Below are 23,643 nucleotides of genomic sequence, written 5' to 3' on the forward strand. Positions count from 1 at the left end.
TATGGGGAGTAAACAAGATAACATTTGTAAAGCACTTAGAACAGTGCCTGGCACAAAATATGAGTTAAATAGGTATTTGATAAATGCATTCTTTTCCTACCACTTTTATCCTCATTTGTGGATGCATTTTTGCCCATCTCTCTGAAGTTGGTAGGGATGGAGCATTAATATCTCTTCGTTACACGTTGAAAGACTGAGGCCCAGGTTACATAGTAACAGAACTAGCCTCCATCTTCATCTCCTCCCAACAGACCACACTGCCTTCCTATGATCCCAAGCCCTAAATTAAATCTTCCCTAGTAACTCTTTAAGAAAAAAAACTTGAAATTTATAGCTCCCTCCCCACCCCACCCCCACCATGCAAACACTTCTTGATGATAAAGTAACCATCAGTTAGCTAGAAATAAAATCCTCCATCACTTTCCCTGCACACTTCCAGCTAAAGCCTCAGTGTCAGGCTAGAGAAATTCTGGGATACCACTGACTCAGGCAACCCTGTGGAGTGGATAAACTGCCCCTCCTTCCCCCAAACATTCTGCCTCAGTCTCTTCCCTTCTCTCATCTGCTCTCAGTGAAGGCTTTGAGAGCAGCTGCCCTGGGTGAAATTGAGCCCAGCAACCCCGCCTCCACAATTAAAGAGCTTGGAGTACCCTGTCAGCAAGCCGAGCCACCAGCCCTGGCTCCACCCTTTCCTGCCCTGTGACCTCCCTGTGAGTGGCTTCTCCACCCTGGGTCCCTGCTTCCTGCCCTGTCAAATGGGGAGTGTGCCCTGCCTTCTGGTTGGTGCAGGTAGGAAGAGCAGTGTAGTTGCAGAGGGGAGAGTGCTTTGTGACTGTAAAGAGGGAGGCAGCAGGTGGACCTGGTGACCAGTTACTAAGCACGTACCTGGACCCTCACCTACTCTACTGGGTCCCCTTATGTAGGAGTTCCCGGAATTTTCCACCTTCCTTGGAGTGGAGAGGATAGAATGGAAGGGGGATGCTGCTCCAGGGGTTTGTACCCATTACATTCTGGCCTGGTGGAGCCTTGGAGTTTTGCAGAGAAACAGGCAAGGAGTGGGTATGGGCTGGATCGATTTCTGGAGTGCATTAGAGTTGGGACTTAAGGGAGGGAGGGACTTGTGTAGAGGCCCCCCAATTACCACAGTAAGATACCTATACCTACCTTTAACCTTTCCTGGTGCACCTTATGTTTACATACCCAGGCTCCCAGACACACCCACATACACATCCCCACTTAGAGAACAACGACTCTCTTCATTTCCGTGGACTGCCATGTAGTCACCCAGCTCCCCACCTCCCACCCCCCCACACACACACAGATACACATATCAACACAAGTTTACACACCTAAACACACACATTCTCACAGTGCTGTGGTGTTCTCTAGCCAGAGAACACGTAATGAGTGTTTATGAAGCTTCTGTGGTCTGCAGAGTCCTGTTCTAGGCGCATCAGAAAAGCATCAAGGTACCCTGAAAAGTGTTAAAGCTTTAGAAGGAAGTTGACCTAGGTTTGATCCCCAGGTCCATTATTTTATGAGCAGTGTGACTTTGGGAAACTTACTTAACTTCTCTGAGCCCCGTGCCCTCATCTTAAAATGGCAATGACATCCAACTCTGGAGTGTCAGTGATTAAATGAAAAATGTATATTCTTGAAACAGTGGGTGCTCCATACATGGCACCTGCTACAATTACTAAGTTAATGGGGGTTGTTTTTTTTTTAGTTTTTATTTATTTATTTATATTTTTGGCTGCATTGGGTCTTCGTTGCTGCACGTGGGCTTTCTCCATTTGCAGCAAGCGAGGGCTACTCTTTGTTGTGGTGCGCGGGCTTCTCATTGCAGTGGCTTCTCTTCTTGCAGAGCATGGACTCTAGGTGCACGGGCTCAGTAGCTGTGGCGCACGGGCTTAGTTGCTCCACGGCATGTGGGATCTTCCCAGACGAGGGCTCGAACCCATGTCTCCTGCATTGGCAAGCGGATTCTTAACCACTGTGCCACCAGGGTAGTCCCAATGGGGTTTTTTTAAAGGCAACTTGGGCTGGAAAGATAGAGGGAAGCATAACACACAGGGCAGTTATTCCCTTAGCCTTCCTAACCCAGGCTTTTCAGAGACTCCCTGGGACCGAGTGAGACACACAGACAACCCCAGCTTCCCTTCCATCTGAGAGCTGGTGCCTCTTGCCCTGCAGCTGAAATGTTAGGAAGAGGCAGGGGAAAATCTGGGATTGGTGGGCAGGAAAAACCCTCTGAACCACCCCAGGGGGCTGGAGGACGCTTGCTTTCCAGAGTTGCAGTCACCGATTCTAGGTTTGTTGTTCTCTCTCTTTGCCTGGTTTCCTTTCTTCCCCGGGGACCCCCCCCCCCGCCCCAGCCCCCCCCCACACACACCTACAAGGCAGAGCTTCAGTGTTGTCAGCAGAAGGGGCCCCCAGGGGTCCTCCAGTAGGATGGGGGTGGGGCAGTGGTGCCACGGACACACTTTTCCGCCCCAGGAGCCTCCCCAGAACCGGGCTTAGCTCAGTCCCCAGGCACTTCCAGCTCCCAGGCATCCAGGCTGGCTGCCCCTTTCCTACTCCTCCCTACCCAGCCACCAGACTGTAGAGGGCTGGACAACCAGACAGTGGCAGGGAACCAGGCCAGAGGGCACTACCCTGGCTGCAGGGGACTTGGGCCAGGTGAGCGGCCCCCACCCACTCTCCCTTCCTTTGCCAATGGAAAAGCTCACTGCAGGGCATGGCATTCCCAGCCTGCCCTGCTCCAGGGGCAGGAGCAGGGCACTCTGGGAGTTGTAGTCCTCACAACTCAGGTGCAAAGAAAATTGGAAAGAGGTGAGGAGGCTGGAAGGGGGAAAGGTGTAGTTGCTGCCATGGCCCAGGAAAAAGAATGAGGGTAAACAGGTGTAGTTGGGGTGAGTGAGACAGGTCACACAAACCCAGAAGTCCTGCTTTTTTTTTTTTTTTTTTTAACTCTCTCAGAAATTACTTTTTTAAATAAATTTATTTATTTATTTTTGGCCACATTAGGTCTTCATTGCTGTGTGCAGGCTTCCTCTAGTTGTGGTGAGCAGGGGCTACTCTTCGTTGCGGTGTGTGTGCTTCTCATTGCAGTGGCTTCTCTTGTCGCAGAGCACGGGCTCTAGGCGTGCTGACTTCAGTAGTTGTGGTGAGGGGGCTCAGTAGTTGTGGCTCCCAGGCTCTAGAACACGGGCTCAGTAGTTGCAGTGCACAGGCTTAGTTGCTCGCAGCATGTGGGATGTTCCCGGACCAGGGCTCGAACCCATGTCCCCTGCATTGGCAGGAGGATTCTCAACCACCGCGCCACCAGGAAATCCCCAGAAGTCCTGCTTTTTAATGGACTTCCCACTCTGACTCCATCCTCAGACCCCTACTCTGAGGACAGAGGGACAACTCTAAAGTTGAACATCTTATTTTGAAGCCAATTATATTGGGAAGGTGATTAACAGAGTTGAAAACTGAACAAATGAAACCATGCCATTTTTCTAATAGGGGTAGAAAGAAAAGATCAGGATTAGGTAACTGGCTCCTGACCCATGCTCCTCTGGCCTAGAGACCCCTCCACTTAGACCTAAGAACCCTCCCCATCTTCCCTCAGGCTCAGTTCTGCCCCCTGCCTGAGACAGACAGAGACAGAGGCAGAGAGTTTGTGTTGGGAGAGAGAGAGAGAGAGAGAGAGAGGGAGGGAGGGAGGGAGGGAGGGAGGGAGGGAGGGAGAAGCAATGTGTGTGTGTGGAGGTGGTAGGAGGTAAATGCTAGAGACTCACAGACAGCTTCCAGCTTAGAAAAACCAGTCTCCCTAGTCCAGACCTGGGCCAAGTTCTCTAGATCCAGGGTGGGGTTGCATCCCGAGAGCCAGTGAAGGTAAATCCATGTGACTCAACCCTCCCCTCCCCAGGCCCTTATCTCCAGAGGCCACAGCTTCCACCCACCCAGGCAGCCCGGGGATCTGCCCTCACTGTCCCCTGCCCACGCCCATCCTGCCGGAGCCATGAACAGAACCGTGAGGGGGACAGGGGCCGAGCCCAGCTGACTGCTCTGCCCTCTTCCCAGGAGGACCATGCGGCAGTAGCAGCCATGCTGCCCTTCCTGCTGGCCACACTGGGCACCACAGCCCTCAACAACAGCAATCCCAAGGACTACTGCTACAGTGCCCGCATCCGCAGCACCGTCCTGCAGGGCCTGCCGTTCGGGGGCGTCCCCACCGTGCTGGCTCTGGACTTCATGTGCTTCCTTGTGAGTGCCCACATGCCACCCTCCACCCTTGGCACTCACACCCTGTACATAGCAGGCCAACACCTGCAGCTCTAACCACTTTCCCACCTGCCCCTGACTCCCCAGGCATGACTGCAGGAGGGAATGCCCATCACCCAGCCCAAGCCTAGCCTCTGACCATTCACCCCAGCCAGAGTCATCCCTTTCTAAGGGACTAGCCGTCCCGGCTAGTCCAGGGGGTGAACGGCCTCTCCTCCTGCCAACCACCCTCTCCTTCCTCAGGCACTGCTGTTCTTGTTCTCTATCCTCCGGAAGGTGGCCTGGGACTATGGGCGGCTGGCCTTGGTGACAGATGCAGACAGGTAAGGCTCCGGAACCCGCCCCTACCCCCTACACACAGGCTTGCGTGTGCACACACATGCGTACACAACACACGTGCACCCACACATCTCATCCACACTCCTCGGGGATAGGAGGAGAGCCAGCCCGTTCTCATCCTCTTTGGTGGGGGGATGAAGAGGGACTGGTCCCAGAGCAGGCATGGGGGCAGGAGGGCCCACAGCTGGGCCTTTGTCCCTTGCCAGTCCCTGGAGACCCACCCCTGCCCCCGCTAACCCTGTCTGTTCTCTGTCCCCAGGCGCCGGCGGCAGGAGAGGGACCGAGTGGAACAGGAATAGTATGTGGGGCAGCAGCCCCCTCATCCCCACTAAACCAGCTTTCCCTTTTCTTCTCTTTCATGCTTCTCTTCTCTTCCTGACACGTTGCCGGTTTCTCTTTTCAGCTTTCTCCTCTGCAGGCTCATGTTCGGATTAACGCAGGTGGTGTGCTTTGCAGAGCAGGGGGCTCCCCAGCTTGTCTCTGCCACACACACCCATCTCTCCCTCCGGCCCCCAGCCTGGGAGAAATCCCTCCCCATGGGCCCCATACACGCAGGCCTCAGCAGTCCTGGTTGGCTGGGGTGGAGGAGCCATCCTCCTGAGAACCCACAGTATAGTCAATCCTGTTGGTTGCAGAGACAAGACTGGGTGTCTCCAGTGGCTTCTCACCCCTAACAGCTAGTTCTTCCTATTCCAGGGTTCCCTGCTCACACCTTCTGGAGGCCTGGGAGGGGGGCTGCCAGAGAGGCTCTGAGTCTGGCCTTCTGTGTCCATCACCATCTCTGTCTATAGGCCTGGCACTGGAGTTGCGGCAGCTGCTGGGGTCAGGGAACAGGGAGGGCGGAGGACACCCCCTCCCAGCCCCCGTCACCCCCGGCCCTTCTAGGGCTCTCCTGGTCCAGCCTGCCCTTCACCACACCCCCTCCACTGCCCTGTGCCGGGTGTGGGCTCTGCTCCCCCATCCCCCACTGGTCAGCTCCGGAACTGCAGGGCCGGCTCACATTCTTCCTTCAACCTCCACGGGGTGCTGATGAACACTACCCCCTCCCTTCACCCCCGTGCCCTGCGTCAGTGCCCCCCAGGTCCCCCGGGTCCCCTGAAGGGAAGGGGCGGGTTTAAGGGAGGCAGGGAGAGGGCAGCCACTCATCCCCGCTTCTGCCTCTGCACTTTCTGTGCCTTGTCTGGACCCTGGAGCTCTGGAGTGGAAGCCCATCCACTTCACGGACTCACCAGCTCTCTGATCTCTCATCTCCCCACCCCCAGTGTGGCCTCAGCTATGCACGGGGACAGTCATGACCGGTATGAGCGTCTCACGTCTGTCTCCAGCTCCGTCGACTTTGACCAAAGAGACAATGTGAGTGCCCTCCCCACAACTTCTTATCACCCCCTCCTCCAGGGCAGGTGGGCTCAGCAGCCTGTAGCTTCCAGTGTTACAGAGTCGGGCCTATGGAGTGTGGCCTTTTCCTCAGCAAGGGTAATGCTTGTCCGAGAGCCACGGGATAGCCCCTGGACCCAGAACTCCTGGCTGTCTTCCATGGCAGCCTCCAAACCAGCATAGGTTGAACATCTGTGATTTCTAAACATCATTTGCCCCGATAGAGTTTAGTGCCCGCCTCCAGTGATCAATGCTAATGATGACTTTTTTCTTAGATGTGGTTCTAGAAGTAATAATGAGCCTCCCAGGCCCACCTAGCAAAACACACAGAATCCACTATGCTACTCAGAGGTTGCAAGCTGGCAACCCCTGGCTGCCTGGGGCCAGCTGACCTGCTTGTAGATTGGAGCTGAGGGGCAGGGGCCCCTGTAGACAAGGCATGTATTGGTGATGCAAGGGGACCCCACACCCCTTTCAGGTCAGACACCACACTCCGACATTACCTGCCCGGCCCTCTGTCATTCTGCCGGGGTCAAAACTCTAATCCTGGTCAGCACTCTAATCCTCAGGCCCTAGGGTGGCACTGATAGTCCAGCTTAGGCTCTGGGCCCTGGGGGCGGCAGCTCCTGTAGCCGCCAGAGCAGAAGAAGCCTGTCAGCTTCCTGAGTTGGACTCATACTTGGTAAGTGGCAAAGCAAAGCTATCACCCCTGCCAGCCAGAGGTGTCCAGATGATTCCCAGACTCAAGTGATGTTGGCAACAGGTAGCACAGTCCTGCGTCTTAGCTGGAGGGCACCTCTCTCCCTCATCGCGTGTTATGCCTGTACCTTCTCCCGGTAGGAAGTTGGGGGAGGGTCTCTCTGTCCAGCCCTGCCCCGCGTATCCCCACGCTGCCCTGAGTGGGGTCTCTGTCTGAAGACAAGCCTGGGGGCTTGAGAGCAGGAGATTGCAGCTCACAGTGACCCTGGGTTGGTCCCTGCAGGGCATCCTGGAGGGTAGGTGCAAGACCTTGGGCAGCGTGGCCCACTGCTCTCCTCTTGGCAGCCACGTTGCAAACTCTCCGTGTTAGCTGCAGGCCTGAGGCCCCTTGCTAGAAGCCTGAACCCCACCCAGCCCCACCCTGGCCCACACAACTGCAGGCCTTTCTCCAGTTCTGCTGCCCCCTTGGGTGTTCGTGGGGATCTGCACTCTGGGCACGAGGGTCCGCCGATGACCCCCTTTGGCCTTGGTCCTTTTTCTTCTCTGAGGGCTGGCACCTTTCCTGTCCCCTTCTCTGGGGATGAGCTAGTTTCTGTGGGGACTGTGGGAGCTGCGACAGGTGAGCCACAGCCTGCAGGTGGTTACGAGGTCGGGGTCGGGTGGAGGGGAGGCTTGAGGGGGAAGGGAGGCTCGGGCTGGTGGGGTGAGGACTCTAGCCAATAGCCCTCTGTCCCCGCAGGGTTTCTGTTCCTGGCTGACAGCCATCTTCAGGATAAAGTAAGTGAACGGTCTTCAGGCTCTAAAGAAAGAGAGAAACAGAGTGAAACTTCAGACCTGTCATCTCCCTACACAGTCCAGAGACCAGCAGCTTTGAGGGCCTTAGCGCTCCTAGCCAGCCCAGCACCTTCCTCCCTGCTCCAGGGAGCCAGGCCCCTGCTGTTCCTCCAAGCCGGCCTCACTTTACCCCCCGACAGTCTCCTATGCACCCCCCTGCCTGGGGTCCCGCTCTGCCCTCAGCTATCCCCGCCCCTGCCACCCCATGAGAGCGGGGGCTCACGCCGCCACCTCAGAGCCTTGGGCAGCTAGCGGCTGGGGGCATCAGGCAGGCTGGGAGCAGCCAGCCAGCAGCAGGCAGGAGCCAGTATCCAGCAGGCAGAAGTCAGGAGATGGAGCCAGAGTGCGGCAGGCAGGCAGTGAGCCCTGAGAGAGGCAGGAAGCCCGGACAGGTTAGCACCACCACTGCCCTCGCCCCTGGGCCCCTGGGGCCCCCTCCCCAAGTCTAAAGGGCTTCGCCGGCAGCCCTAAAGCGCCACTGCTTCCCAGACCTCCCTCCTCCCTTCCGCCTCTGCCTCTTCCTGCCACCATCCTCGTCCTCCCTTTCCAGATTATCCTCTTACTTCCTTCTCTCCCCGTTCCTCGCGTTCTTCCTCTCTGCAGGCTTCCTTCATCTCTTCCTTCTTTCTTTCTCCCCTTCTTTTTCTTTCTTCCCCCCTCATCCCTCTCCTCCTCCTCTATTTTCCCTTTCCCTCCCCTTTTCTCTACATCCTTCCTTTTTCTCCCTCCCCTTCCCTCTCCCTCTTTCCTCCCTCCCCTCCCAGAACATGGGGGACCCAGAGCCCCCCCTTTCAACCCGATCCTGCTGCCAGACTGGCAGGGGCTAGGGTGGATGTGGGCTGGAGTGGGCAAGGGCAGGCGAGCCAAGCGGCCCCTCTGTTGCCCTGGTCCTCACCGCATCCCTTCGTGCCCGGCGCCTGCAGAGATGACGAGATCCGGGATAAATGTGGCGGCGACGCTGTGCACTACCTGTCCTTCCAGCGACACATCATTGGGCTGCTGGTGGTCGTGGGCGTCCTCTCCGTAGGCATCGTGCTGCCTGTCAACTTCTCAGGGGACCTGCTGGGTCAGTGAGGGCCAGGATGGGCGGGGCGGGGAGAGGAGTGGGCAGGAGGGGATGTGCCCTGACCCCACCGTCGTCCTCTCCCTCCTCCCAACCCCCCCAGAGAACAATGCCTACAGCTTCGGGAGAACCACCATTGCCAACCTGAAATCAGGGTAAGGGTGGAAAGCTGGTCGGTGAGGCCTGGGTCTGCAGCCAGAGTCTGGGTGGGAACAGGGAGGAGAGGAAAAAGGGAGTGTTCAGCGGAGAGATGCTGAGGCTGCAGGGTTGGTTGTGGGTCCCCGAGGGCTTGGGATGGAAACAGAAGGAGCAGATCCCAGGGACGGCCAGATAAAGAAGAGCCATGTGCAACCCCGGGCCAAGGAGGGCTGGCTGGTGATGGTTGGAGGGCAGTATAGCCAGCAGGTAGGGCATGAAGAGATGACTTCTTGGGGACATTTCAGTTGGAATGGAACAATCTTGGGGTCTAGAGGATGTGGGGTGTGGGGCCCTCCTTGGGAGGGGGTCAGAAGTGCTCTAGAGGGGCCCTGTACCAGGGTTTAACTAACAGTGGGAGGTTGGGGGTGTCTGAGAGTGTTCCCAACCCCGGTGGCTCCATGCACCCCTCTGCCTGCTAGGAACAACCTGCTCTGGCTGCACACCTCCTTCGCCTTCCTGTACCTGCTGCTCACCGTCTACAGCATGCGCAGACACACCTCCAAGATGCGCTACAAGGAGGATGACCTGGTGAGTGGAGAAGAGCCTAGGTCCGCGCCCAAGCCCAGCCCCTCCCCTTCTCTCCAGGCCTCTCCTGCCTGAGTCCTAAGCTGGCTTAGAATCCTGCCTCAGCAGCTCAGGTTTCCCCCCCCCCACCATCCTGCCAGTTAAGTTACCTCTCCCAGCCTCAGTTTCCTCATCTGTGAAATGAGAGAACAGTCCCTCTCCCGAGGTAGGTGGGGGGAGAGGTGAGGCGGTGCATGGAAGGCACCGGGGCAGGAAATATCTGCGGTGGATATTACGGGAGTGATTGTCGCTCTCCTGCAATATTCACTCCCAAAACCAGTACTGAATGCCCACTGCATGCCACCCACTGTGCTGGGGCCTCACAGCCTGAGGATCTGAGAGTAGACACCCCTCTTCCCACTCTGTAACCCTTCAGGGAGCAAGGGGCCCGGGACTCTCACTCTGTTCACTGCCTGATTTCTATTAGAAACACTCCCCCTGCTTTCCCTGGGCCTGGCTTCTCCCAAGGCCTCCTCCTACTCCTGTCTGCTCCTCTCTGCTCACCCGTTCCCCACCCCTCCCTGCATTCTCCCGGATCGGAGCCTCAGGAAGGCCAACCTGCCCCATCTCACCCCAGGTGAAGCGGACTCTCTTCATCAACGGAATCTCCAAATATGCAGAGTCAGAGAAGATCAAGAAGCATTTTGAGTGAGTAGCTCCTCCACCCCCACCCCTAGGACCTGTGGACCCTTCTTTGCTTTCCATCTCCAAGAGCATCCTCACAGGCCTCTCTCCCGGGGGGGTCAGGGGCCGCAGTGAGGGATGGAGGTTAGGCTAAGGAAGAATTCTCTGACTCCAGGGCGGTCTAGCACTTGGGCTGGACTTGACCCCTCAAAGAGCAGGAGAAATACTTGAAAAATGAGTCCCCTGGGCCTTTCCTCCTGGCTTGAACAGGGTCATGGATTGTCGACCCCAGGTCCACGGGCCCATGGGGTGTGTGGCTGTCTCAGAATTGTGCGTGGGATTCCAGAGCTTGTGTGCAGACTAGCAGGGAGAAGCTCCTCGGCTTTCAGTGGATCCTCAGGGAGCCCAGGAGAGCCTGGATTGCATGTTCTCCGAGACGCTTTTTAGCTGGAGGTCTGTCTTAGTGAGGGGATGGATATACACCTTCAGGTGGCCAGAACAGTCTGTGTACAGGATTAGGGATCCTATCACACATCCATCTGTCCATTCAGCAAGTGTTCTCGGGTGCTGTTGAGGTCACTGTGATGGCCTGGGGACTATAAAAATGAGTACAAGACCATCAAGCTCTTGGGGGTTTGCAATGCAGAGGCCAGCTTTAGGGGCCAGTCCAGGGGCTGCTCAGGGATTGGTCTGGGGTCAGTATTAGGAGTTGTCCAGTGGTTCTGATTAGAGACATTGGTGGTCTGGATCAGGGCTCCGTCTCTGGTCAGGATCAGGATTTAGTGAGGTCTGGATGAGAAGTCAGTCGTCATCCTAGATCCCAGGACCCCTAGATTGGGGTCGGATTCCAGGCTCCTGTATTACAGGAGAAGGGCTGGTTTGTGACAGGCATTTGTTGGTGAATACTCTTTCATTCAACATGCATTTATTGGTCACCTTCTGTGTGCCAGGCATAAATCAATTAGAAACAAGTTCTGCCCTCATACAGTTTATAGAACAGCAGCCAAAATTAGAATCGTCCATCATTGGTCAGTGCGAGAGAATGATTTGGGGTCCCATCTGGGGTTCAAGCTGTGCTCAGCATCAGGGGGCAGGCTGGGTCAGGATAAAGGACGGTGTGTGCTGAGAATTAGGTGACAACTTTTTTTTTTTTTTAATTATTTTTGCTGTGTTGGGTCTTCATTTCTGGGCTTTGTTTCAAGGGCTATCTCTAGTTGTGGCAAGCGGGGGCCACTCTTCATCGCGGTGCGTGGGCCTCTCACTATCGCGGCCTCTCGTTGCAGAGCACAGTTTCCAAACGTGCAGGCTCAGTAGTTGTGGTTCACGGGCCCAGTTGCTCCGCGGCATGTGGGATCCTCCCAGACCAGGGCTCAAACCCGTGTCCCCTGCATTAGCAGGCAGATTCTCAACCACTGCGCTACCAGGGAAGCCCTAGGTGACACTTTAATGTTACCATTCAAGTGGAATCAGCCATCAGCTTGTACAGACAAGTCCTTTACTAACAGGGATCCTTAGAGCACCTGCTATGTGCCTGCACTGGGGCAGGAGTTTGGGGATATGGCAGGAAACAAAGAAAAAGCCCCTGGCCTCATCTGCTTACATTCTAGTGGGGCGAGGCAGTTAGCAAAGAAATGAACTAGTCGCTAGCCCGGCCCCTCCCCCGGGGCGGATCCGCGCCTGCGCCCACCCCCTTCCCCCGCCGGGCTTCCGTACTTCTCAGCAAAAAAAAAAAAAAAGAAATGAACTAGTCAAGTAGGGGTAGGTGCTAAGAAGAAAACCAAAGCAGGTAGAGGGACAGGGTGAGCAGGGACAGGGAGGGTTGCAGTTTCCGGTGGGGTGGGCAGCAGGGGTTCTGGCAGGGTGATGTCAGAGCAGAGCCCTGAGTGCAGTGAGGGAGTGAACCCTGAGAGTCAAGCATCCATTGATCCAGTACACTGTTTATTGTACACTTACTATGTGCTTCATCCCAGGGAGACAAAGAAGAGCCAGCCTTGCTCAGTGGGGAGGTCACTGTCCAAGTTGTCTGTTTCAGGGGTCAGTGGGTGATTTTGTTTAGGAAACAGTCTGATTAAAATTAGCAGCCAGCCTATGAGCAGGGGTTGGGGAGACTGCAGTCCTAACTGGAGTTTTTAGGATCAGTACGGTGAGCATTATGGAACAACCATTTCATTGACCCGTTCATTCCACAGCACAGTGGGTATTTACTGAGCACCTACTATGTGCAGGCTGTTGGCCCAGGCCTGGGTATATGATGCTGAGCAGGAGGCAGCCCTTGTCCTCGTGGAGCCCCTGGCTAGCTGTCAGCATCAGGCAGGGTCTGGGGTCCAGGTCTGCAGTCTGTCTGGGTTGGAGGACTGACCCAGCACAATCAGGGGTTATCCTGTGTATAAAATCAGGGAACCTGTGTGGCGGGGATTAGGGGATTAGAGATTAGTCGGGTGAAAATGAGGGCTCAGCCTGCCACAGGGCTAAAGGCCCTTCCAAAGAGGAATCCTAAAATGGTTTGAGAAATAGCAGTGTCTGGGGAAAAGTCTGAAGCCTCCTGGGAAGTGCTTTTCAAGGACCCCATCCCAGATTTAAGTTTCCAAATTCTCGTGGGTTTGGTCCATCTTGTTACTTTAGAACCACGTCTCCTGAATCTTTAACGCTTGGTATTACCTTCTTTAAAAATTAAAAAAAAAAAAAAGGAAAGAAAATGACAGGGGGCTTCCCTGGTGGCGCAGTGGTTGAGAATCCGCCTGCCGATGCAGGGGACACGAGTTCGTGCCCCGGTCTGGGAAGATCCCACATGCCGCGGAGCGGCTGGGCCCGTGAGCCATGGCCACTGAGCCTGCGCGTCCGGAGCTTGTGCTCCGCAACGGGAGAGGCCACAACAGTGAGAGGCCCGCGTACCACCAAAAAAACAAACAAACAAAAAAAGAAAATGACAGGGACTCAATTTAGATTAGGGGTTAGGATCAAGGAGCCCTGTGTGATCAGGATGGAAAAGGAAGTGCTCCTCCAGTCAGCCTGCAAGCATCTCTCGAGCCCTGCCAGGTACCAGGCACTGAGAGTCTATCTGGTCAGTCTTAAGTCAAGGTGGGGTCAATCTCGGGTCAGGATTAGAGGGTCAGTATTGGGTCTGGGTTATGGATCAGTTTGGGTCAGGCTAAAGGATCAGTCTCCAGCCAGGATTAGAGGTCAATCTCAGGTCAGGTTTCAGGATCAACCTCTGGTCGGTCTTGGGCCAGAGATCTGTAGCCCAGGGTTGTGGGTTGGTTGGGGTCAGCTGATGGTCAGGGTTAAGTGTTGGACTGTAATCAGGTCTTCTAGGAGCAGGGTTAAGAGAACAGCCATACTAGAAACAGTTTCTCTCAACTTAAGGTTCACAGCCCCAGACAAGAATCAGACCACAGCTGTGGTGTCCCCAGCGCCCCGTAGGTACACGCTCACATCTGGGTCCATGCCCCCGCCTATGTGCGTACACTCCCCCCACTCAGATAAGCATGAGGAGGAATTTCAAAGTTTTATTCTCGGGAACTGTCATTTTTGCAGACTGAGAAAGAGGGAGCTTGCATTGAGGCTGTGTGTCTTGAATGTGACGGGGTCACAGGGGAAAGTTGGGGGTGGGTGGGCAGGGTCCCTGCAGAGGATGATGGTGGGCTGTGTTTCAGGGAGGCCTACCCCAACTGCACGGTTCTGGAAGCCCGCCCATGTTACAACGTGGCTCGCCTGATGTTCCTTGATGCAGAGAGGTAATGGGGCTGGGGGCAGGGGCAACACCCGAGGGCCCCCTGCCCGTGTGGAGGGCATCTTGGCTGCCACTCAGGAGCCTGGCTCCCCTTCCAGGTGTTTCCCGGGACATTTGATTTTCCATGCCTCGTGGCATGCAGGATCTTAGTTCCCCAACCAGGGATCAAACCCATGCTCCCTGCAGTGGAAGTGCAGAGTCTTAACCACTGGACGGCCAGGGAATTCCCAAGGGGCGTTTGATTTTAATTCACCCCCTGGAGTGCCTGTCAGTTCAGCTCTGGAAAGAGCAAGGCATGGAGGTTAGAGGGAAGGGGCCCACTGTCCCCACCCCATTGGAGGACATACTCTCCCTCAGCTACAGTGTGCGAAACTTAGGCCAGACTATAGGGAGAACTTCTGCCCCTCAAGGGATGGTGGGGAGACACTGGGCTGGGGACATGTCTGAACTATGCATCCTAAACAAACCAAAGAGTAAGTTGGCCCCTGTCCTTGGGGAATGGACTGCATGACCCCCGAGCTGGGCTACCTACCCATCCTCTAGCCAGACCCAGTTGGGCAGTAGGTGACCGGGGAACCTGGGTCCCACAGGAAGAAGGCCGAGCGGGGAAAGCTTTACTTCACAAACCTCCAAAGCAAGGACAACGTCCCCACCATGATCAACCCCAAGCCCTGCGGCCACCTCTGCTGCTGTGTGGTGCAAGGCTGCGAGCAGGTACGGGGCGTCCTGGCCTCGGCTCAGGCCTCAGGGCCCCCAGACTCCTGATGGGTGAGGGGGGAGTTGGAAGGTCTCGGGGAGACAGGTCACAGTGAAGATGGATGCACCCCACGGTGGGGCCCGTCCCACATCCCCAGGAACACACACACACCCACGCACACGCACGCACGCACGCCTTGCACATAAATAGCCCAAGGTGAAGAGACTTCCGGAGGAAGCAAAGCTGGGGTGCGGACCGCAAGCAGGTCCCCGTCTATTCCTGGAAGCCCAAGTCCCATTGTTGGGTTTGCCTCCTATCCCTACAGTGACCAAGTTTTCACACCCCAAATCAGAAGAGGTCAGCCAGGAGGACAGCTTGCTGTATTTGCTAACTCTGTGGCTTTAGGCAAGTCTCTGGACTGCTCCATGCCTCAGTTTCCTCTTCTGTACCCACCTCCCAGTGTAGTTGTGAGGATAAGCGAGTGGACAGAGAGCTTAAAGCAGTGCCTGGGCTGCAGTCAGCTCGGGGCAGTGCCCGCTGGGTGCTGCAGGGACCGGCAGCTCTGACCAGGGCCCTGCCTCGCCCGCCCTGGCAGGTGGAGGCCATTGAGTACTACACGAAGCTGGAGCAGAAGCTGAAGGAGGACTACAAGCGGGAGAAGGAGAAAGTGAACGAGAAGCCTCTGGGCATGGCTTTTGTCACCTTCCACAATGAGACCATCACGGCCATGTGAGCTCCGCCCACCCGCCCCGGCCCCTAGGGACTAGCTGGGGCTCCAAGTCCCAGGTAACCGTGCCCCCCTCCCCCAGCATCCTGAAGGACTTCAACGTGTGTAAGTGCCAGGGCTGCACCTGCCGCGGGGAGCCCCGCTCCTCCTCCTGCAGCGAGTCCCTGCACATCTCCAACTGGACCGTGTCTTACGCCCCTGACCCCCAGAACATCTACTGGTGAGCGAAGGGGGATTGCGGGGTGGCTTCGTGGGGCCGGCGTGGGCTCCAGTGGGGAGAAGGAGGAGAGGGAGGCCCTAGGTGTTGCTGGGGACGGATCAGGCGTCCAGCCCTGGAGTGACGCCTCTGGACCTTCCCAGGGAGCACCTCTCCATCCGTGGCTTCATCTGGTGGCTGCGCTGCCTGGTCATCAATGTCGTCCTCTTCATCCTCCTCTTCTTCCTCACCACCCCGGCCATCATCATCACCACCATGGACAAGTTCAATGTCACCAAGCCCGTGGAGTACCTCAATGTAAGGCCCACACCCCGACCCTCCACACTGTGTCCCCAAACGCAGATACCAGGCCCCAGATCCCTCCTGGCAGCAGCAGGCGGGGGGTGGACCACATGCCCTCCAGTCCAGCTCCTGTTCTGCTTTTCTAGCCCAGCCCCACTAAGAAGGTGCCACACGACCATGGGCTGCAAACCCCTCTGTGCACTTCCCTCGGGCTCCCTGCCACCTTCCCCCTAAGAGAGGCCTCCCTTGGGTTTACACACACCTAGAGGGGCTCTGAGGGAAGAGAGAGCCTGGGTCCATTCCAAACTGATCATGTGACCTTGAACAAGGTCCTTCTCCAAATCCCTCAGTCTCTCCAACCAAAGAGTGAAGGGTCAGACTAGATCCTTGGCTTCCAAACTTGGATTCTGATGGCCTTCATCAAAAGGAATCTTACATGAAACCCAGTGTAGGAAAGCGAGGTTGCTCAGGTGGCAATGGGTGTGGGGGCATTTCTGCTGCTCTCCCCTCATCTCTTTTGCAAACCTCCCTGGAACCTCAAAGTTCATGAGAAGGCACTTTGAAAATCATTGAGTGATGATAGCATGATAGATAGGACCCAGGCTGCCTGGGTTCAAATCCCCCCCACCCACTGCTTACTAGCTAGATTAATTTATTGACTCTCATTTTGCCTCAGTTTACTCATCTGTAAAATAGGGTAATATCATTAATGTAAGAATTAATACATGAAAATACATGATCAGTAGGTGTTCAGAGATGCTAACTACTACTATTATTCATGCTGGGATTGTACATATGGCCCTGGCCCCCAGATGTTCTGGACTTCTGACATGAGGCCCTGAGAGCTGGGGGAACCAGGGCTCACTGGGGGGAGGGGGCAGGTAAGCAAAGCAAGCCGGGCCCACTAGACTGCCCCCACCTGACACATTCTGCCCCCCTCTGCCCTTTGCAGAACCCCATCATCACCCAGTTCTTCCCCACCCTGCTGTTGTGGTGCTTCTCGGCCCTGCTCCCCACCATCGTCTACTACTCTGCTTTCTTTGAAGCCCACTGGACACGGTGAGACACCCCCTACACACACACACCACGCCTCACTGTGGTCCTCCTGGGCGCACACGGTCCCAGAGCTGGCAAAGGAGGGGTGGTGACCAGCATCCTCACCTTGGGAAGCCCCCCTCCTTCCCAGGGAACCCTCCTGGGACACCATACGAGCTGGGGGAGCAGGCATGGGGGCTGGCTCATCTAACCTCTGCCCCCCATGCACCCCGCCCCAGCTCTGGGGAGAACAGGACCACCATGCACAAGTGCTACACCTTCCTCATCTTCATGGTGCTGCTCCTGCCCTCGCTGGGACTGAGCAGGTGGGTTTCAGAGGAGCGGATGGGAGCTGGGATCCGGGATGGCCCGAGGGGGAGGGGGGAGGTCAGGCTCCCACCTCCTCTACAGAGCCAGGGGCCCCATGTCTGGGGGGATCCCCAGAGCTTGTGGATGGGCCTCCCCCTCCCCCGGTGTTCTGGGCCATTCCAGCTCCCCCACACACCCCCTCTCCTCTCCTCCCCTCTCCTCCCCTCTCCTCCCCTCTCCTCTCCTCTCCTCTCCTCTCCAGCCTGGACCTCTTCTTCCGCTGGCTCTTTGACAAGAAATTCTTGGCTGAGGCAGCTATTCGGTTTGAGTGAGTGACCGGGGTCCCCAGGGAAGGAGAGCAGATTGGTGGGGGGTATTCCCCCATGGGATGGTGCAACAAAGCTCCCACCCCTGCAGCAGGGAGGAGGAGGGGGCTTATATCACAGTCAGGGTCACCCCAAAGGTTGCCCCACAGGCTGCCTTGGGTGTATACATGGGATGTCCCGGGGTCTGTGTTGGGAACCTCTCTGGATTCTGAGGTCACCCCCGAGGTATATTTGGGGCTTTGGGGCCCATATTTGGGGGGTTTCTATGGTGGGCTTTGGGGCTTGTATCCTGGGACTAACCATGGGAGTCGAGCTTCACTCGGGAGGTTTGGAGAGGTCTATAGTGGGATCTTGGTTGTACTGTGGGAGTGACGTGGGGGTTTCTAGAGGTATCCCTGAAGGTCTCTGGAGCCACACCTTTGAGTATCTATGGAGGGCTCTTGGGCTCACACCTGAGAGAGCCTATGGGGGACTCTGGAGCTCACACTTTGGGGTGCTTCCGGTGCACAAGTTCTGGGAACACCTCTGAAGTCTCGGGCTGTCATCCAGAGTTGTGACTCTGCAGTTCTCTGGGAATCACACCTTCCCCGGGAATCCCTGTGAGGGGGTCTTGGGGGACAGGAACCTTGGCTGTTTATGTGGGCACCAGCTTTAGGGGTCGCTCTAGGCCATCTGTGGTAATCTTGGTCTCACACTTGGGGTGTCATGGGTACTGACAAAGGTCCCTGGGCTTCCCCCTCTGAAGATCTCTGGGGTAGAGTCTCTGGAGCTTTAGTTCTGGAGGTGTCCGAGGCTCATACTCTGGAGGTGGCTCTGGGTTAAGTTAAGGTCTAAGGCAGGGAGGCTTCTGGGTATTGCGGGGGCTCCCACCCTTGGGGGTCTTTGGGGTCACGGGGGGGGCTGGGGGGAACCTCTGGCATCTCACCCTGGACACTGGTGGCCTTAGGGGTCTCAAGCACTCTCTTCGGGGGTCTTTATGGGGCACAAGTTCTAGGGGTGCCTCTGGGCTCACTCACGCTTAGGGGGTCTGGGGCTTACTTTGGAGGCATCTGTGGATACTCTGGCGTCTGCCTCTGGGGTTCACACTGAATGAGCACTGGGACACAGGTGCTTTGAGGGCTGACCTGAAGGGTCCACGTGGAAGAAGGCACGTTGTGGGTGCTGGCACGCTGGCAGTGGGCAGGGGGCCACCGGGTCCCCCAAGGGTGCAGAGCTGGAGCACCCGGTGCCCGCAGGTGCGTGTTCCTGCCGGACAACGGCGCGTTCTTCGTGAACTACGTCATTGCCTCAGCCTTTATCGGTAACGCCATGGACCTCCTGCGCATCCCGGGCCTGCTCATGTATATGATCCGGCTCTGCCTGGCGCGCTCGGCCGCCGAGAGGCGCAACGTGAAGCGGGTAGGGCCACCCGGGGCAGCCGCGGTCCGCACAGCGCCCCCTAGTGGGCCCAACCAGAAACAGTGGCCGCCGTGCTAGAGTGTGGGGGCACCCGGGGTGCTGAGACTTGGGCAGCGAGTTCCGTGGCTTTGGGTTACCCTCTTCCCATCTGGGGCCTCAGTTTTCCCATGTGTACAGTGACAGGTTGACACAGCTAACCCTGAAGGTCCCCGCCAGTTCTGACAGTCTACTGTTCTGTGACGGTGGCTGGGGGAGGTCTGGGTCTAGACCTAGGGTGCCTCTGCCCTAACCCCACACGAGGGCTCTGGGCATCCCATTCCCAAGCCCACCAACCTGCCAGCCCCTCATGCCTCGAAGGCCCCTCCTGACGCCCTATCACTGTGCCCGCCCTGACCTCCGTCTCAGCCACAGCCCCTCTCTCCATCGGCTTTGTTCTGCCTGGCCCCGGACATTGGGTTCCTTTCCCCACTGGCTTCTTTCCTAGCCCCTCCCACTTCCCACCTGCCCTGAGCCCCTCCAGTCCGCCCCTCCCCGAGCTACCCTCCTGCCCATCTCCCCCCCAGCATCAGGCCTACGAGTTCCAGTTTGGCGCAGCCTACGCTTGGATGATGTGCGTCTTCACGGTGGTCATGACCTACAGTATCACCTGCCCCATCATCGTGCCCTTCGGTAGGCACCGCCGCGCCGGGACCTGGGCCCTGCTCGGGGGGACCCAGGACCTCTCCCGCTCCACTCTAGCAAGGCAGGCCACCCGAGTGGACAGGGCCCCGGCTGGGAGACCGGCCCCTCGGGCCTCCCGCCCGGTCCCTGGCTCAGTCTGGGGCTCGGCCAGGGGGGAGGAGGGGAAAAGCCATCTCAGCTCGGGCTGGACTCAGCTCGTGTGCTGGTGCCCTGGGCCAAGTCTCCCCAACACAGTCATGTTTGCTCACACCAGTGCCTTCACTCAGGTGGATATACTTGGACACACATCCCAGGCCCACTGAGGTGTACACACACGTACACACGCACACACACAGTCCTACACAGAATCCATGGGCACACTTGTACACAGCCCCGTAAACTCAAGAAAGACCTTTCGGCGTGGTCCTTACCACTCATGGAAATACCCTGCTGTAGCTGTACCATGTGACCTGGGCAAGTCCCTCTTCTGAAGAAATTTAGCAAAGTTTCTCTTCACCCCAATTATCACCCCCCACTGGTGGCCTCTCCTTTCCCCCCACTAACATCCTAACCCCTCGCCACCCTCCCTGGTTATTGAAGGCTTCAAACTCTCAAACTAACCACCTTGTCCTCATTTGAAATTTCCCGTCCCCTCAACCTCCCGGAAAATGGAACTTACCACCTAATTTCTACTCGTCTGTTTAAGGGCAGAGATAGGAAGAACGATATGGGTTTTAAGAGGATGCTTGCTGACCCAAACAAATGGATTCCTAATAGTAGAATTCCTAGGGAGGGGCTGCAGAGTGAAGGGGTTGAAGCAGTGGAAGCTGAGGTTCCGTGGTCCTGCGAGGGGATTGGGGCTCTATCCTCTACCGGGCCTGGGGCAGAAGAAGGGGGGCCAGCCCTTCAGTGACCTCAAAAGGCCCAGAACAACCCGCGACAGACACACAAAGGTCCGGCAGCTCGAGGTCAGGGCCCATGTGGCTTCCCCCAGGGCTCATGTACATGCTGCTGAAGCACCTGGTAGACAGGTACAATCTCTACTACGCCTACCTGCCGGCCAAGCTGGACAAGAAGATCCACTCAGGGGCTGTGAACCAGGTGGTAGCTGCGCCCATCCTGTGCCTCTTCTGGCTGCTCTTCTTCTCCACCATGCGCACGGGTGAGGGCCGCCCCCCACCCTCGGGGACTGGGGTGAACGGTGGGCAGAGGAGACTCCCGCCAGAGTCGAGGCAGAGCAGGCCACGGGAGCCACGAGGGCCGGGGGTCGCAGGCCCGTGGCCCGGGAGAGGCCCCAACGTATGCGAGCGTGGGAGTGCGTTCGGAGGGAGCCAAAGCCCGTGGGACGGGGACCCGGAGGAGAGGTAACGGCCCTTTCTCTGCCCGCCCGACACCAGGGTTTCTAGCCCCCACGTCCATGTTCACATTCGTGGTCCTGGTCATCACCATCGTCATCTGTCTCTGCCACGTCTGCTTCGGACACTTCAAATACCTCAGTGCCCACAACTACAAGGTGTGGGGCAAGGCGGGCAGGGAGGTGGCCGAGGGCAGAATCTCAGCAGGGTGGGGTTGGGGCATTGGGAGCTGAGGGCAGGGATGCCAAGAGAGAGTGAGGTCGTGATTGTGGCTGAGGGCCAGGGCCTTCCCCCCATTGCTTGACTCGTTCTGGGCCCCTCAAGATTGAGCACACGGAGACAGATACCGTGGACCCCAGAAGCAATGGACGGCCCCCCAGTGCTGCCGCTGTCCCCAAATCTGCGGTGAGTGCCCTGCTCCACGGCCAAGTGTGGGCAAGAGCCTCTGGTGGAGATCCAGCCCCGAAGCTGGGTGTGCCATTTGTCATCCAGAAAGGGAAGCCTGTTCCACGCCCCGGGGCCGTGTTGAGCAGGGGTAGGGAGGGATCTGGCTTCACCAGCTGGGGGCTGCCCCACCTTGCCCTAGGAAGAGGGTCACCGCCCCTCCCCTCACAGGCCGTGACGTCCCCCCCTCACCCCTTCCCCACGAGGGGCAGCTGTCCACCCTCACCCGCCACCCTTCTCCCCCTTCAGAAATACATCGCTCAGGTGCTGCAGGACTCAGAAGTTGACGGGGATGGGGATGGGGGTCCTGGGAGCTCAGGGGACGAGCCCCCATCATCCTCATCCCAAGATGAGGACCTGCTGATGCCACCTGACGGCCTCACGGACACAGACTTCCAGTCTTGTGAGGACAGCCTCATAGAGAACGAGATTCACCAGTAAGGGGAGGGAGGGCCCTGGAGGCCACGCCCTGCCCCCACCCACCCCGCCCCCCACGGACACTAAAACGCTAATAATTTATTAGATCTAAAGCCCCTTCCGTTCCCACCCCCTGCTTTCATTAAGGTATTTAAACCTGGGGATTTCACCGCTCTCCCCCACCATGGAGGGAGGGAGGGAACCCCCCAACCTCAGTGAGGAGAGCCCCGAGCCGGCCCCGGGGCAAAGAGGGGTGTGGACAGGGTTCCCCCCAGATCAGTGCCCCCCTGGGCTACCAGTGTGATCAGGAAAGAGTTAATAAGAGCCAAGGGGGGTACTGGCTGGAGACCTGCTGGGGGCAGGTGGATCAGGGGCTGCCCCCCCAGTTCTTACCTCCCCCCCCAAGTCTCCCTGGGATCTAGCACTCCAGGGAAGTAGAGCCTCCAGCCCCTAAGGGGTTGCATGAGAGGGGAAGGGGTGCTGGGGGAGGAAGAGTCAGGCCCCAAGCCAGGGGGGTGACCTGGGGGTGGGGGGTGGGTGTGGCTGACACTGGAAAATGGGGTTTTGCACTGTTGGTTTTTTTTCTTCCTTTAAAATAAAAATGGAAAGAAAAACTCCAAGGCAGGTGTCTGATTTGCGCTGCTGCCCTGGACACACGGCTGGCGTCCAACCACCCTTCTGTTGGTCTGGAGGACCTGTGAGGTCAGCATCCACATGTGACCTGGGCAAGAGACTTCTTGTGTGGAGCCTCAGTTTCTCCATCAGAGAGAGGAGAGAGTAGCAGGAGGGGCCTGCTATATTCACAATGCCAGCCTCTCCACCACCTGTCACCTCTGCCTCTACCCTCTGCCCTGAGGAAACTGTGGGACCACCCAGAAAGAGGAAGAGGGACATGGGCGCACACTCTGAATTGCTGAGACCCACACAAATGGGACAGAGATTCAGGGGAAAAAGGTCGTGCAGAGCCACAAGTTCCACAGTGGTCCAGGAAGGCTTCCTGGAGGAGGAAGATCCCAGGACAGCTGCTTCCAGAGAGGGACTTTTAGTGGGCTGCTCTGGAGGGGGAGAGGCAAGAAAATAGGGCCACAGGAGTCGACTAAATACTGTGATGATTATTTGTTGTCATTGTCGATGCAATTTATTGAGTGGTTATTATGTGCCTGGAATTACACTAAGTGACTTCTATGCTTTTTAAAGCATTTACTTCTCAGAGCTGGCTGTGAGGTCAGGCGTGGGTTTGCTGTGAGAGTTACGTGGGATAATATATGTCTAGTGCTCACGTGGCCCAGTGCCCGGCACATGGTAAACACCCCATAAACGTCAGCTGTAATTAATACTGTGCTCACTAATAGTACCTACAAAGCAGGTGTGGTTTTCCTCTTTTTATGAGTGATGACACAGGCTCAGGGAGGGTATGGGGTTTGCCCAAGGATACCGGCCTGGGAGGGATCTTGGAGAGGTTCTCCTGAGGGAGACTGGACGGGGAGGGAGACTGGAAAGGGAGGGTCTCCAGAACCTCCAGTTCAAGTCTGATCCATCCTCTCACATCCAACTCAAATTCACCTTCTAAGAAATTTCCTGTGACCATTCTAGCCCGCCCTGCAGAGGCCCACAGAGTGTACAGCGTGTATAACAGGAGCCAGACGACCTGGACTCCAGTCCTGGTTCTGCCGTGTGCATCCCCAGGGGAGCCACCTCTCCTCTCTGGACCTGTTTCCATATCAGTAAACTCAGGGAGCATGACCAGGTGACCCCTAAGGCCCTGGAGCACCCTCCTGCCCACCTGCCACCCACCGCCCACTGCAGAAAACAAGAAAGAGAGTCTAAGAACTCCCAGAAGGGAGGGGAGACTCAGAGGAGGCAGAGAAGGAGGAAGAAGCAGGTACCCCAAAGGCCTGCAGACTGTCAGCAAGAAACGGCCAACAGTGGGGACAGCAAACAGAGAAAAGCCTGATAAAAATCGCCCGGATGTCCTGTGTGTCAGATCCACGGTCTTGGGAAATGTGAACCCCAGGGGGCAGGCATCCCAAAGTCCCAGGGCTGGAGTTGCTGCCGAGCCAAGGGCAAGGGAACAGAGAG

General features: G+C 57.0%; 1 protein-coding gene across 8 annotated transcripts in view; it reads left to right on the forward strand.

Moving 5' to 3' along the window:
• The window catches only part of TMEM63B (transmembrane protein 63B), a 25,380-nt gene extending 3,197 nt beyond the window's left edge, over positions 1-22,183 (forward strand). For 2 of the 8 annotated variants that reach the window (XM_067006293.1, XM_059075239.2), the window contains 23 exons: positions 4,072-4,254; positions 4,516-4,595; positions 4,871-4,909; positions 5,874-5,964; positions 7,424-7,461; positions 8,442-8,584; positions 8,685-8,736; positions 9,199-9,307; positions 9,921-9,991; positions 13,621-13,701; positions 14,288-14,411; positions 14,990-15,123; positions 15,204-15,341; positions 15,482-15,635; positions 16,573-16,679; positions 16,895-16,981; positions 17,227-17,292; positions 18,526-18,688; positions 19,252-19,357; positions 20,343-20,510; positions 20,746-20,861; positions 21,028-21,108; positions 21,397-22,183. In XM_067006293.1, the coding sequence (XP_066862394.1) occupies positions 4,096-4,254; positions 4,516-4,595; positions 4,871-4,909; positions 5,874-5,964; positions 7,424-7,461; positions 8,442-8,584; positions 8,685-8,736; positions 9,199-9,307; positions 9,921-9,991; positions 13,621-13,701; positions 14,288-14,411; positions 14,990-15,123; positions 15,204-15,341; positions 15,482-15,635; positions 16,573-16,679; positions 16,895-16,981; positions 17,227-17,292; positions 18,526-18,688; positions 19,252-19,357; positions 20,343-20,510; positions 20,746-20,861; positions 21,028-21,108; positions 21,397-21,588 (2,499 nt within the window). In that variant the 5' untranslated portion in view covers positions 4,072-4,095 and the 3' untranslated portion in view covers positions 21,589-22,183. Of the gene's footprint in view, positions 1-3,027; positions 3,064-4,071; positions 4,255-4,515; positions 4,596-4,870; positions 4,910-5,873; positions 5,965-7,423; positions 7,462-8,441; positions 8,585-8,684; positions 8,737-9,198; positions 9,308-9,920; positions 9,992-13,620; positions 13,702-14,287; positions 14,412-14,989; positions 15,124-15,203; positions 15,342-15,481; positions 15,636-16,572; positions 16,680-16,894; positions 16,982-17,226; positions 17,293-18,525; positions 18,689-19,251; positions 19,358-20,342; positions 20,511-20,745; positions 20,862-21,027; positions 21,109-21,396 lie in introns of all 8 variants that reach the window. The other 6 variants (XM_059075241.2, XM_067006295.1, XM_067006294.1 and 3 more) reach the window with 5 other exon arrangements.
• Positions 22,184-23,643: the final 1,460 nt, after the last annotated feature.

The sequence above is a fragment of the Kogia breviceps genome, chromosome 10, assembly GCF_026419965.1.
Source record: "Kogia breviceps isolate mKogBre1 chromosome 10, mKogBre1 haplotype 1, whole genome shotgun sequence".
NCBI classification, from domain to species: Eukaryota; Metazoa; Chordata; class Mammalia; order Artiodactyla; family Physeteridae; genus Kogia; species Kogia breviceps.